This window comes from Scatophagus argus, chromosome 8 (assembly GCF_020382885.2).
Source record: "Scatophagus argus isolate fScaArg1 chromosome 8, fScaArg1.pri, whole genome shotgun sequence".
NCBI classification, from domain to species: Eukaryota; Metazoa; Chordata; class Actinopteri; family Scatophagidae; genus Scatophagus; species Scatophagus argus.
The window spans coordinates 25,688,912-25,702,773 of record NC_058500.1 but is presented as its reverse complement, the minus strand read 5'-3'; the positions used below and the strand labels follow the sequence as shown (position 1 = coordinate 25,702,773).

General features: G+C 39.2%; 2 protein-coding genes across 7 annotated transcripts in view; one reads left to right on the top strand and one right to left on the bottom strand.

Moving 5' to 3' along the window:
* The first annotated feature begins 1,545 nt into the window (after positions 1–1,545).
* On the top strand, positions 1,546–3,279 carry LOC124063700 (immunoglobulin superfamily member 21-like). Its single transcript, XM_046397618.1, has 3 exons — positions 1,546–2,262; positions 2,345–2,383; positions 2,952–3,279. The coding sequence occupies exons 1-3, from the start codon at positions 2,022–2,024 to the stop codon at positions 3,035–3,037; spliced, it is 366 nt and encodes a 121-aa protein (XP_046253574.1). The 5' UTR covers positions 1,546–2,021; the 3' UTR covers positions 3,038–3,279.
* Positions 3,280–7,128: 3,849 nt separating this feature from the next.
* The window catches only part of vps13d (vacuolar protein sorting 13 homolog D), a 97,144-nt gene continuing 90,410 nt past the window's right edge, over positions 7,129–13,862 (bottom strand). For all 6 annotated transcript variants that reach the window (XM_046398095.1, XM_046398100.1, XM_046398093.1 and 3 more), the window contains 4 exons: positions 11,001–11,196; positions 9,956–10,087; positions 9,616–9,856; positions 7,129–8,127 (listed from right to left, as the gene is read on the bottom strand). In XM_046398095.1, the coding sequence (XP_046254051.1) occupies positions 7,996–8,127; positions 9,616–9,856; positions 9,956–10,087; positions 11,001–11,196 (701 nt within the window). In that variant the 3' untranslated portion in view covers positions 7,129–7,995. The remainder of the gene's footprint in view (positions 8,128–9,615; positions 9,857–9,955; positions 10,088–11,000; positions 11,197–13,862) is intronic.

Here is a 13,862-nt window from a genome sequence, read left to right as displayed (position 1 = left end):
AGTTAATAAGAGAGCGCATTTGTCAACCGGTTTTAGAGAAGGAGCACACAAGCAGAGATGCACAGCAGCAGTAATAATACCAGAAGTATCGGAATGTAGATAATGATAATGACAATGAAGTATACAGAAGGTATTATGGTGATTTTGATAACAATTGTAGTAACAATAATGGTAGCAGCTGTACTGAGTCGTAACAGATTTAAATCAGATTATGACTAAACAGTAGTAATTGCAGTAGGTTTTGAGCAGGACGACAGCAGGACCGCAGCAGGAGGTCCAGTCATGATCGATAGGAATCTGCGGGACAAGAAAGCACAAGGACTCCAGGGAAGAAGTTGAGTTAGTAATATGCATTAATGGGACATGAATGTGTGCAGAAGGAGAGGGAGAGGAAGAAAGAGCTCAGTGCGTCATGGGAGGGCCCCCGGTAGTCTAAGCCTATAGCAGCATAAATAGGGGCCGGCCAAGGCCAGCCCTAACTATAAGCTTTATCAAAGAGGAAAGTTTTTAGTCTACTCTTAAATATAGAGAGGGTGTCCGCCTCCCGGACTGAAACCGGAAGATGGTTCCATAGTAGAGGAGGTGGATAACTAAAGGCTCTGGTTCCCAATCTACTTTTGAGGACTCTAGGAAGTAGCCCTGCATTTTGGGAACGCAAAGTTCTGGTGGGATAATAGGGTACTATTAACTCTTTAAGATAGGATGGTGCCTGACCATTCAGGGCTTTATAAGTGAGGAGGGGAATTTTAAAATCTATCCTGAATTTTACAGGTAGCCAATGTAGAGAAGCCAGTACAGGAGAAATATGGTCTCTCATGCTGGTTCTTGTCAGTAGTCGTGCTGCAGAGTTCTGGATTAGCTGGAGAGTCTTTATGGATTTATTGGGGCAGCCTGATAGAAGGGAGTTACACTAATCCAGTCTAGAGGTAATGAATGCATGGACTAATTTTTCTGCATCTTTCTGACTCAGGATGTGCCTAATCTTTGCGATATTGCGGAGGTGAAAGAATGCAGTCTTTGAAATATTTGCTATGATTAGCTTCCTGTAGGATATAGGATAGACTTCAAAATCCTTTTATTGACTTATAAGGCGTTCAATAACAAAGCTCCATCCTATCTCAAGGACCTCATTGTTCCTTATTGCCCCAGTAGAACACTTCGCTTCCAGAATGCAGGTCTGCTAGTGGTTCCCAGTATCTCTGAAAACAGACTGGGAGGTAGGCCTTTCAGCTACCTTGCTCCACTACTGTAGAACCAGCTCTCTCCATGGTGTTATGTGTTTGACTGTAACTTTCTGAGTATTTTTCTAATATTATGGTAATATATGTCATGCTGCTGTCATTAGACTTGTCCACGTTTAAGATTGGTCATATGCTGGTCATACCAGCAAGAGGTAGCACTGTGCCCCATATGCAGCTGCATATCAAACCAGATTTTCCTGACAAGACCCTCATGTGTTTATCAATAGTACCATGTAGTGTACCATGTAGTACCATGGAGTACCTGATTTTCTGAAAGTCTGCCTGCGTTTGGTGGTGGGATGTTTTGACCAGTGAAACAATTTGACGAAGTAATAGTGAGGGTGGTGGTACAGTGGTTAGTTCTATTGCTTCACAGCAAGAGGGTTCAGGGTTCAGGGTTCAAGACTGGGTCTGGGTCCTTCTGTGTGCAGTCTGCATTAGGTTAACTGGCTACTGTGCCTGAGAAAGATAAAAAAAACAAAACAAAACAAAAAAAAAGTGGAAAAGGGTGACCCTTCAAAAGTTCTCCTTTTCCAAAGGAAATTGGAGAGTTAGGAGTATAGTCACTTAAGTTTCTACAGGTGTGAGATAAATCTTAATGCCAAAGAAATTTATAAAGAAAAAGAAATGTAAAGTAGAAAAATCATGAAAATCATTTTTGGTACAATGTAGATAATTTCATACCACTGTTCTTGCACTCCTTGCACAAATACAATCTCTACCCATCAATCAGTTCTTCAAATTAAGAAGGGTGAGCCACAGCACTTAAGATTTCATAATATGCACTTAAGATTCCACACATACCTGTGTGTATGTGTGTGTCCACAGAGTGAGGTCTTTCCTGAACCAATGTTCACCTGGACCAAGGTTGGCGGGTTTCTGCTGGATGGCAGTGAGGAGCATATTGGAAGGGAACTTGTCCTGGAGAGAGTTCCTGCTGAGCTTAATGGCTCTATGTTCCGCTGTACGGCCCAGAATCCTCTTGGTTCCACAGACACCCACACCCGCCTCATTGTGTTTGGTGAGTCTATTTGTGGGAGAATTTGCTCTAATCATTGATCACCTGTCCAGTGTGATCATATTCAATTTGTGTGCTTTTACAGACAACCCAAGACTAAAGACAGGAAAAGACCATTTTATTGGTAGGTCATTTTATGTTACGATCAGTTCTATTACTGTGGTAACTTTGCATTAATGTGATAAAGCATGGCAGTTTGAGCATTTGCAACACTTGTTAAAAGTAAGGGAAACTTTTTAAAGCACTATATAAGCTTATATGGTGCACCAGTTCAATATTGAATAACAATCATCACATGAACAAATTGTGCAGAATACATGAATGATTTTTTAAATACTTTAAGACTGAAACTCAATTCACTGAAATGTTATTCATTCTCTTATTTTTCAAGTGTCATGTGAGTTTTATGGGACTTATTTCAAAAGCCTTATGGTGGCTTTTTCCCAATAATACTAACTTAATTTTCATGTTACATTACACTGCTAACGACATTGACATTACAGGTCTGTGTTGTTATCTTAACAAGCTGCATGCCTCTGCACATGAGATTTGTTCATGATAAAAATCTTGTAGATAGACTTATTCTTTAATGGAAAATTGTTGCATGTTACTGTTAGCATGTCAGGCATGGTGTAATTTGTAATTATATTAATCTAAAGCAGTGCTCTTCATGCTGTCTTGTTTGTGTGCAGCCACTGACAGAGCGGCCATTAAGCACTCCCTCACGTTTACCCCCATGTTGCTGGTACTGCTGAGCTTCGTCTGTGAGATGACGTGATCCAAGGTTTTTGCTGCTCCTCCACACACCACCACCAACGTAGATGTTGCCAGGCACCTGCTCTTTAACCTGGCAGTAGCTAAACCTCCAGCCAGCTGTTATAAGTAACACTGCACTGGAACATGACACATACTGATCCAGCATCAGGCACAGCCTTGGACAACTTTGCTGTTTAGTCTACTCTAAGGATTATGAGTATGTCAGAAGCTTGAGCTTTATCTACTGAGAGAAATCTTGGATGTAGACTTCACACCAGAGTGCAGAAAATAATGACACTGGATAACAGTAGTCCTGATAGGCTACATGCTGGCCAGGCAATATGCAGCTTCCATGACCACACAGGAAAGACACTTCCTCATCACTATTGCTCCTTAAGAGCCATTGCAAGGACAAAAAAAAACAAAGGCAATAAAACTGATTTTATTATGAATGTGTAGAAGGCAGACAGAGCCACATGAGCAGCATAGCCAGACCTTTTTGTTAAGGACTAAAATCCCTCTTTGTTTAACCAGAAACACACTCTCACTGAGAACTCTTGCTCTGAAATCTTGAGAGAGGTGAGGTGTTGCAGGACGTCGACCATGGAATTGTGAGCAACAGTTGGAAAGACGAGTTTAGAGTTTACCCAGAAGAAACACCAGCTACAATTTATTTCCAAAGTTATAGCTGAATATTAAGCTGATGTCAGCAAAGCTAGATAAGGCACCAACTGCAATAACTCATCTTGGTTTCAGAGTGTTGTGTTTCTGGTTAAACAAAAAGGATCTTACTCTTTGACATTACAGAAAGAATTTCTTCAAAGACAGACCTTGTTGTTAAATACTTTGAGTATCAAGCGCAGCCTGTGAAGACTTTTCATCAACATAACTTTAATAGGTACAGTAGTCCTTAAGATTATGTTGCACTTGTTGCAGCCATGTTGTGGCTACCAGAAGAGGCAGTGTGAGGGGAAAATACAGAAAGCGTACATGTCCACAAAGGCTGGGGAAAAAAAAAAAGAATCAGACCTATAAAACCATGCCATGCACACCTGCAGGCAACATTCCCATCATAATTCATAGTCCATCTGACAATGTGCACACGTTTGTCACCTTCACATAAGGGCCACTTACCTGTCCGATATGTGTGTAGCACATAACCCTTGGAGACAACCTAATGGTTTTGTTTGTTTTTTTAGAGAGCCCTGCCCTTACACCCTGTGCTCTGTTACCAACAGGGGGCTACATATCCACTGTCCAAAGGTTGACCCACTGAAATGGTTAAAACACAGTACAGACATGCGCCACTTTCTTCAGTAGACTCATTTTAATGGATTCAGGGTGACTGAGCAACTGCTGTTTCCTCACTCACTGCCATACACATTAGCTTTTTTTTATAATTTTACTTTATACTTTTGAAGTGGTCAGGCAAATTGTATAATTTGACTTGATTCTAAAACATCAGTTGCACTGCACTGGTCTATATTGCTATATACAGTTAAGGTCATAACATTGATTATACCTGCCTAATATTAATTTTTAATGATTAAATGTGCTTCAGCACACTGATAACTGCATTCAATTAATGAGTAAAAATTTATATAAAAACAAACTTATGTTCAGGTATAAAACACCATCAGTTATGTTTATAAAAAAGGTTTCTGTTTAGAATTTAAAAACTGAATCAATTTTATGCAGGCCTACATCATATTTGCCCAGTGAAAAAATGTAAATGAAATGAAAAACGAAAAACTGTATTTTCAAATACTCTGGTGACTCTGCAGGGCTGAGCTCACTCCAGCTCAGCACTGTAGGTATACGATAACATGAACATTTATCATTCTGAAGTGGAAAGGTTTGTCAAGTGGTGTGATACCAATCATCTTACAATCAATTTTAAAAAAGACAGAGGAGTTTATTTTTGATCCCAAAGGAGTTGGTGATCACAGCAAAGTTGTCATACATAACTGTTAAATTGCAGAAGTCCCACATGGACTGCACTTTGTTTTTTAGAGAGCATAATCAGATACGGTATGACTGTGTGGTTTGGGAACCTCCCTGTTTTAGCTAAATCAAAGCTTCTGCACCTGTTCCAAACAACTATGAATTTAATTGGCCTTAAAGACCATTACAACCTACAGTCTCTGTTTGATAAGTTTGTGCTGAAACAGGTGAAGAGAATCCTGAAGGACCCATCCCATTTTTTACACTCACAGTATGAGCTGTTACCATCAGGCAGGCAATACCGAGGCCAGCAGTCCAGATTAAACTGGTACAAGAACTCCTTTGTTACTTTATTGATTTTATTTTATTGTTTTTTTATTTTTACTGTATACTCTCTATTGTATACTGTACTGTTTTTTTTTTCTGTGTGTATGTGGTTGAAGGGTCTGGCTGTATTGAGCCCAGGCCGAATCCCCCCCAGGGGGACAATAAAGTATCAATCTATCTATCTTGTCTAGGGATGAAGACCTTGATAATTCCAGCTACATTATTACCTGAATGAAGGTAATGGTATGGTATGGTATGGTATGGTATGCTCCTTGGTGGCTGATATCAAGATCACATTTGGACAATGTGCAAAGTGCACATGCATAGTACAGCAGGTTTGGAAGGCAAAGGCATAGCCATTATTTCTGAAATGTTGAGAAGAACTTCCCATTAAGTCTTGTGAAGGGATCAGAATAAATGTCGCACTATGATTGCTCAAAGTTTCTGTTTTGCTTTTTGGCAGGCTAGACTCTGTTCCCTCTTACTGTTAGATTTGAGTATTGTGGAGGCACAACTGAACACCAGCTTTAGTGCAAATTGTACCAGTACACACTTTGACACTAAAATGCTTACAGACCTTGCAAAATGCGTATGTGATTTGCAGATCTGTACATAGAAACATTTGGAATCATTTGGCTCAGAGAGATACTATACGAATTGAAGTTCTGAATATAGAGGTTAAAAGAGTACAATTGATGACTGAAAATGATTGAGGTCCACAAGCTAGTTTGAAGAATCAAATATTCTATGATGTATGATATAATATACAAGTATGATATAAATATGTTATTAAGAGGGAATTCCTCAATAGTATACCCAATAAAATAGTTCTCGAAAAAGAAAGAGAGAACAAAATCATCCCTTATGCTGTAAAAGCGAGGAACGAACTTCTAGATGATGTAGTTAACTTTTTAAATAAATACTACAGAAATTCTGGTGAACAAGGATACATTGTATAATTATGAAACTGATTTGTTTTTGATTGTAAAATTATTGTCATTTAATAGTAGATTCAGATTTTTGTACTGAATCAGCTACAGTAGCACAACCTCATTGTTCAATGAAGTGCAGATGATGTTGGTCTGTTGGAGAAGCAAACAATGATGTTATCCCTGTAAAACCATGTGAAACTTGTAATATAATGTAATCTCCAATAAAACCTAAAACATAAAAAATTCTGGTGTGGTTAGCGTTAATGTTAGATTTTAGTGAAGTGTGGTTTTCATAGGTAAGGTGCTCAGGAAGGAGTTGAAATTTAATGTACCTGAAATGTACACTTTTAATCAACACTCCTCACTGCTATTATATTATTTTTCAAGCAGCTTATCAATATTATTGCAATAAGAGCATTTAGAATAACATAACAAATAAATAAATGGTAATGGTAACAATAAAGATTAATAAAATTGACTTCACACATTACACCAGAATTTTCCCACGGTGACCAGCTTGGTTAACATGTTAGCATACTAACATTTGCTAATTAACAGTAGATACAAAATTCAGCTAAGGTGGATAAGCAATGTCAATAACTTTGAAGCTTTTTGTCAAAAAAAAAACAACAACATAGAACTGGATAAGTTAAAATGATGGACTGGATAAATGAAAATGATGCCCAGAAAATGACTGTTGTGTTGTTTTGTAGGCACGTTTACTATTACTGTCAAACTAAAAACTAGAAACTAGAAACTCTTAGTACAACTTAAAACAATCTCAAGTTATTGTTTTGTACTGAAAATCATAATGACTCATCCAGAGACGTTATGTGTATGCAGTGACTGAAGACAACAAATACTCTTCTCTTTCAGTTAACTTCAGAAACAACTGGTCCAACACAGTAAGTGCTTACAGTTGTGGTGCTTTATTTTAAACAGTGCCCATGTGAACATTATATAAAGGATCACAGATTGATTCCACTATCTTTTTGACAGGTATGTCCAAAAAAAAAAGAAAAAAAATTCCACTCCTCTTAAAACACGCAACTCAGCCAAGTTAAAAAAATCTCATGTGACACCAAACCAAAAGCTTAACTTCAACAAGTTGTGAACAAGTGAAGCCTGATTAGAGAGAAGTCAACACTGTCATTTATACAAGAGCTCCAGGCTTATTAAAAAAATGGTTGTAGAATTAAACTAGAGACACCGCACCTGGAGGTCTGTGATTGTGAATGGCAGAGAGGAAGTGACAGGCAGTTCCAGTGTGTGTCGGGCAGGGGGACTTCAGGTTGCCCCTCGCCTCTCCCTATATCAGTGCAATTCATTCTCTCACCATGCAAACTAATAGTTTCCTGTACACAAAATAGAATTGTAAAGTCTGTTACATTTCACATTATATCAGCTTCTGTTGTTATTCATACTTCATAATTAATACAGTATTTACACTGGGTTATAGTTTGCATGGTTGTATATTATTACAGTATGTTTTAATTTCTATGTAGCTTTATTTACAGTTCTGTCTATTCACAAACATAAAGAACATCTGAAGGATAAACACACCTGCTGTCATCATCAGTCATATAAATACCAGTGTTTTCTGCATATACACAGTTAAACTAACACTGCCTTGCATGTGTTTTTATGTAACGTACATGTATATGTTTTGTCAAATATCAGGTCATGTGATTTAGCCAAGTGTGTACATATTTCCTTTACTGCAGTTTGTTAAACAAAAAAACTGAGGCCTATAACAAGTCTTAGAAAAGTCATACGATCACAACTCGAGCAGTAAGCAATCTTCATTCTCACTGGCAGGGAGCATGAGTTGCTGTTCGTAGTACAGACTTTTGGCATAGTTGATCTCTTGGGAGATTCTGACAGCCAGACTCTCACTCTTCACATGGACCTGTGGAGAAAATTGTTACACGATTAACAACAGAGTGGTTCCCTTTTGGATGTCATGTCATGGTCCTGAAAGACCACAAGCTGATATTGATCAGTACTGTACTGAAGTTATTGTGCTAGGCCCTAAACATCTTAGAAACAAATTATTTAGTGATATAGCTACTTTGGATGGCATTACCTTGGCGTCCAGCCCCACCGTAAGAGATCTAGGAGTTATTTTTGATCTTTTGATTTTGATGTCCTTTAACTCAAACACAGCTCGAATGTCAAGGACTGCCTTTTTCACCTTCGCAACATGGCAAAAATGAGTCACATTATGTCTCAAAAAGATGCAGAAAAACTAGTCCACGCATTTATTACCTCCAGACTGGACTATTGCATGTATGTATGTTTCTCTCTCTCTTTCATCCTCTCTGTCCTGTCTACCTCTTCTCCCCCCCCTTCACTTGGCAACTATCAGCAGGATAGTTCTCCCTTGTGAGACAGGTCCTGCTCAAGGTTTCTTCCTGTTAAAAGGGAGTTTTTCCTTGCCACTCATGTTGTTAACTGCTTTCCTCTCTGTACAACATCCATTGCACGTCTGCCTGTCCTGGGTGAGGGCTCCTTCCTCTGTTGCTCACCATGGGGTTTCTCCCACTTTTTCCTTGATAAAGGTTTCTGTGGTAATTCCTAAATTCTTCGCCGGTGGAATAACTAACGCCACTGACGAGATAGAGGACAAGCTCAGCTTCGGACAATCGCGGCATTTATATCCATTGTTCAGTGAACATGCTCATATGGACTGAGTCCACCAATTTTACTAATATTTTTGAGGAACCGAGCCTTTGGAGCTCCAGCTTGTCTCGGTACAGTCCATTTTTCCATCCTCTCTCTCTCTCGCAGCACCGTATCTAACGCAAAGTGATGTAAACAAAAAACTTCTGCTTGCAAAAATGTCGATGCATTGCGAGATCATGTGCCCTTTTGAGCCTGATATACTTAATACTTGGCCTCATCACCTTTATTGATTTTTGTAAATATATGCTTACTGTGAATTTGATGCCAGCAACACGCTTGACCAGGGACACCAAAAAAGTGAAAAAGTTGTGGGATGCTCAAAAAAACCCCAAAATACTTGTTTGGAAGATTCCACAGGTAAACAGGTTCATTGGTAACAGATTATAGTATCATTATTGTAGTATGAAAAGGACATCCACAAAAGTCTCAGTCATACACCAGCAGGAATGGGACAAGGTTCATTACTTTGTCAATTGTCTCATGGTAACACAAACTAAATTCCATTTAGCTCCATTATAATGTGGTGGAGACAGAAATCAGAAATCTTAGATATCTTGAAACCTGGACAATGAACATCAAAACTCTCTGCATAGAGAAGTATGTGAGAGAAGTGAGAAATTATTTTATTGTTTTGTGTTATTTAGCTGATCCTAAACCAGTTGTACTATCCAGTGACTGTCAATGATAAAAATCTGTCACATGAGTATCTTACCATGGGTTTCTGATGGGAGGGTCCAGGAATGGCCACACCACTGCTGGTGCTCTCAGCCTTCTTTGTGAGCTGCACATATACTCTCCCATGATCCTTGGAGACCAGGCAGTGGTAGAGATCATCGTACTTGACCTCCAAGAAGATGGCCTCGCGGTCCACATAGTCCCCCGGTTTCAGGAAGTAAACCACTTTGGAGGAGATAAGGACACAGTAGCTGTCGATGGGCTCCACAGCAATGAAGCTGGTGTGGGAAACATAAAGTGAACTCTCAGTCTGATGGAACAGAAGGTAATCAGGGTATCAGACACACTCAATGTGCAATGAAAAGAGAGAGACTCACAACTCAGAGTGGATGCTGTCAGTGAGGCGGAAGAGCTGCTCCTGACCATCAGCCTGTGTGGCTGAGTATCGAGGCAGTAGACCCTGAGGTCCCTTACAGCAGCGAGGCTTCCTAACTCGCTGCACACTGAGCCTGGACAACACAGCAACAACTCTTCACACAGTGCACAATTGTGTGTGTGTGTAATACACAATACACACTTCATCTTCAAGAAGACTGTTGTTTCAGTAATGTCTACAATACTGATAATACAATCTTTTGCTTTGAGTTTTACATCAATGCTTATGTGACATGGTTGCGTGAATGGCATTCTTTTAATCCCTGCTCTTCCATAATAATACTAATTGCTTTTTATCAACATAATAAAGAAAGAAAGGTTAGTATATGATGGTGATGGTGGTATAATCCGCTATAATATTGTGGTAAGCCGTTCAACTGTTTATTAATGTAACTGTTAACAACTATAACTCCTCCTCCTAAAAACAAATGACAATGACAACATACAGTGGTAAAAACACAACTCTAAACAAATTAAATATTGTTTCATAGGAGAAGTAAGAATTACTGACAAATACTGCACATTAATAATTACTTTATGGGGGACTTAAAGTGTTAAACTTTAACTTAAAATATATCAGTCCAAACATCTAGCAGTATGTAAGTGAAACTGCATATTCAGTAATAAAAGTTACTCAATAAGATTTCTGCAGTAGACAATGCTTAAATGAACAAAGAAGTGTTTTGCATGTTTTGTTAAGTGGAGAATCATTCCCCTGCTTTTGCCATAGCATCTATAAAGAAAATTAAATATAATAGCCAATATATTCCTTTTCAAGTTAGATAACATTGTGTTTAGTTAGTGTTTGTCATTTAAGATTAGTTCACAGTAGACATTTCATTTCATCCATATAAGTTGGTCACGGCTTTAACATATTGTATGCTGCAACAAATTCAAACCTCCTTGCTTTCTCTGTAGAGACCTGGAAATCTCTTTGAGTCAGTGTAATACAGAATGTTCATAATAGAGGTATTAGACTCAACACACCTGTGGTTACTGAGACTGGCCATGTCACGGACTGTCTGTGCTGTCTCTGAGGCAAAGTCCAGAGCACCAGCAACTGGTTTGGTCACAGTGCCGACCAGACCTTTACCTAGTCCTGAGAAAAAGCCGCTGACTCCGCCCTCCGTCTTCACCCCCTCCACTGTGGAAGTGATGATGCTTGTCATGCCTCCAATGATACCTGGGGGAGGGAATGTTTAATTAAAAGGACATGCAAAATTGCAAAGATAGTAACTTAAAGAGGAACAAAAAGACTGTGATCACAGAAGCATTCTGCTTCTCATGCATAATGTATTTATCTTGGCGCTTCTAAAATTATACATTGCATGGTTGCATTATACAAACTGTAGCAGTGTAATTGTGTCAGTCCAATGAAATCACACTATTGTCTGATCCAGGAACATCTTAGATCTTACTTGGCTAAATCACGTTTCACAAAGACAATACGAAAAGAAAAATCTCCAAGATCAAAGTCCCTGTTTTGCCTTCGCCCAGCACGGCCTCACTGAACTCTGCCACTTTCTAAGCTGCACAGAATGCGCTGAATATGAACATGAAAAATACATGAATGATAACAGCATACCATTATAATTTCATTATTATAATTTCAGTCTTGTGAAATGTTAAAATCATATTGAAGTGGTATCAAAAGTGAAACTGAACAGATGAATCACATGAAAATGTAAAATTTTGTTAACTGCTTCCCTGCCTGTACAACATCCATTGCATGTCTGCCCGTCCTGGGTGAGGGATCCCTCCTCTGTTGCTCACCCTGAGGTTTCTCCCATTTTTTCCTGTTAAAGGTTTTTCTGGGAGTTTTTCCTTAGTCGATGTGAGGGTCGAAGGGCAGAGGATGTTGCTGATGTTATGTTAAGCCCTTTGAGACAAACTGCTTGTAAAAATGGGCTATACAAATAAAGTTGACTTGTCTTGTCTTGTCTTGAATATAACTTTGAGAGCCGGAAATTTTCTGAAAGACGCCTGCTCAACTTCTGCTTTTTTACACTAAATAACTTATCACCACACACACTTATCTTATTTCATATAGACACAAAACTTCAAAAGTCCTACATCAACCAAATTTTAACACTTAATTTAAACCTTCCATCAAATTAGATTCTGGTAATAAACTTAAATTTGAATATCGCACCAGTTTAGAATGTTTAAACATAATCTGCAAAATATAATTCCACTGAGAAACTCAAGCGCCAATCAAACTGGAAAATCCAAGCTCATAAATTAATAACAGCTACCACAAATAATAACCATGTTTAACATGAAATAAAGTATACAGCAAATCACGCACAACCATAAATAAGCTAACAGGATTAGAACCAACGAATGAATAAATCATGCATGCTTAACTGCGGGACAACACGGGCATCAAGCACAGAAAACACAGTCAAATGAACAAATGCACGTCAGCATACCGACAGCGTCTCTGCAGTCATCTGAGCATTGATGCTGATGCTCAGCTCTCCATGTTGTAGTACGCCATGCTGAACGAAAGACGTGCATCTGCCTGCTGACCCCCCTAATCACCGGGCTCTCTCTCGCTCTGAACTCATACTGACATGACGCTGCCCCCTTGTGCATGGCTGTCATTATTTATAGCTGTCATTATTTACATATTTCTAAACTAAAGAAGGTAGAACTAAACACAGCCCAGTGGTGACTCAACAGTGATGTCACATGTGTCCAACAAGAAGACAGAGCAAACCTGAGTTATGCTACCATGTGAGAGAAGAAGAGGCAGACAGAGCAGCGCCACTAAAGCACAATGATCTGTTATTTTACCATGCGGTAACAAGGCAGGTGAACTGTTGTCCGGCTGGCTTGATGCCAGTCCAGCAAAATCTCAGTTCAATGGCTTGGCGGCAGTAGGCTTGAGAAGAAAAAACAACAAGAAACAAGAAAAAACACTTGCGATGCGGAAAGAGCACAAGCGCAGAGTGTAAATAAAACAACGAGCAAATCAAACATACTAAGCCTTCAGCAAACCAACAATAAACAAGGGAGCCCATGGGCCACATACCGCTCACTGGGTAGTTTAATGTGGCCCATCAAGCATTTACAAAACTGTCAAAGACAACATTCATTTCGTCTTTTTCCCGCAATACCCTGCATTTCTCGTCTCTACACATAGATATTCATTCTTCACGTTTGCTATTGCATTGAGCCCTACTTAAACAATGAAAAAGGAGTGAACAGCTAAATATTTTCACAGAAGTCAAATCAAAGGCCGCCTGTCTGACTTGCCAAGAAACTGTTGCAGTTTTCAAAGAATACAACATCAGCCGCCAATTTTCCACCAAGCATGCTAACTATGCTAGCAACCAGACACTGGACGAAAGTAAAGACATTAAAGACCCCACTCAGCTCTTTTTTTTTTTTTTAGATCATGGAGGAGTTTTTGGCCATGGAGTCCATGGCCTTGTGATTGGAGTGTGTGAGTGGACTTTGTGTGCTCAGCCACCGTTGGCTGAACCTGGCTGGCTGTTGTGCACTGGTCCGGCATTTACAGCACACGAATTTCCTCAATGGGCAGTGGGAACACAGTGGAGTCAACTCAAACGGGAGTAATTCGTTATCGCCCTTGCAAAGGGTTGTAAAACTCCTGTTCCGGCTTCTGGGTCTACATGCAAACCTCTCCATTGTTTTATTCTCAGCAGATGGCATGAGATCCCATCAATTGTTGTTAATGTTAATGCTAATTTCACCAAGCATCATACATCAGCAAATGTGTTAATGATACGTTGATCAAAAAAATAATATCATTCCTCAACCAGAAATCCTGGATGAATGGAGAAGTGAGAGCCCTATCTAGAATCAACCCTCTAAAAAGCA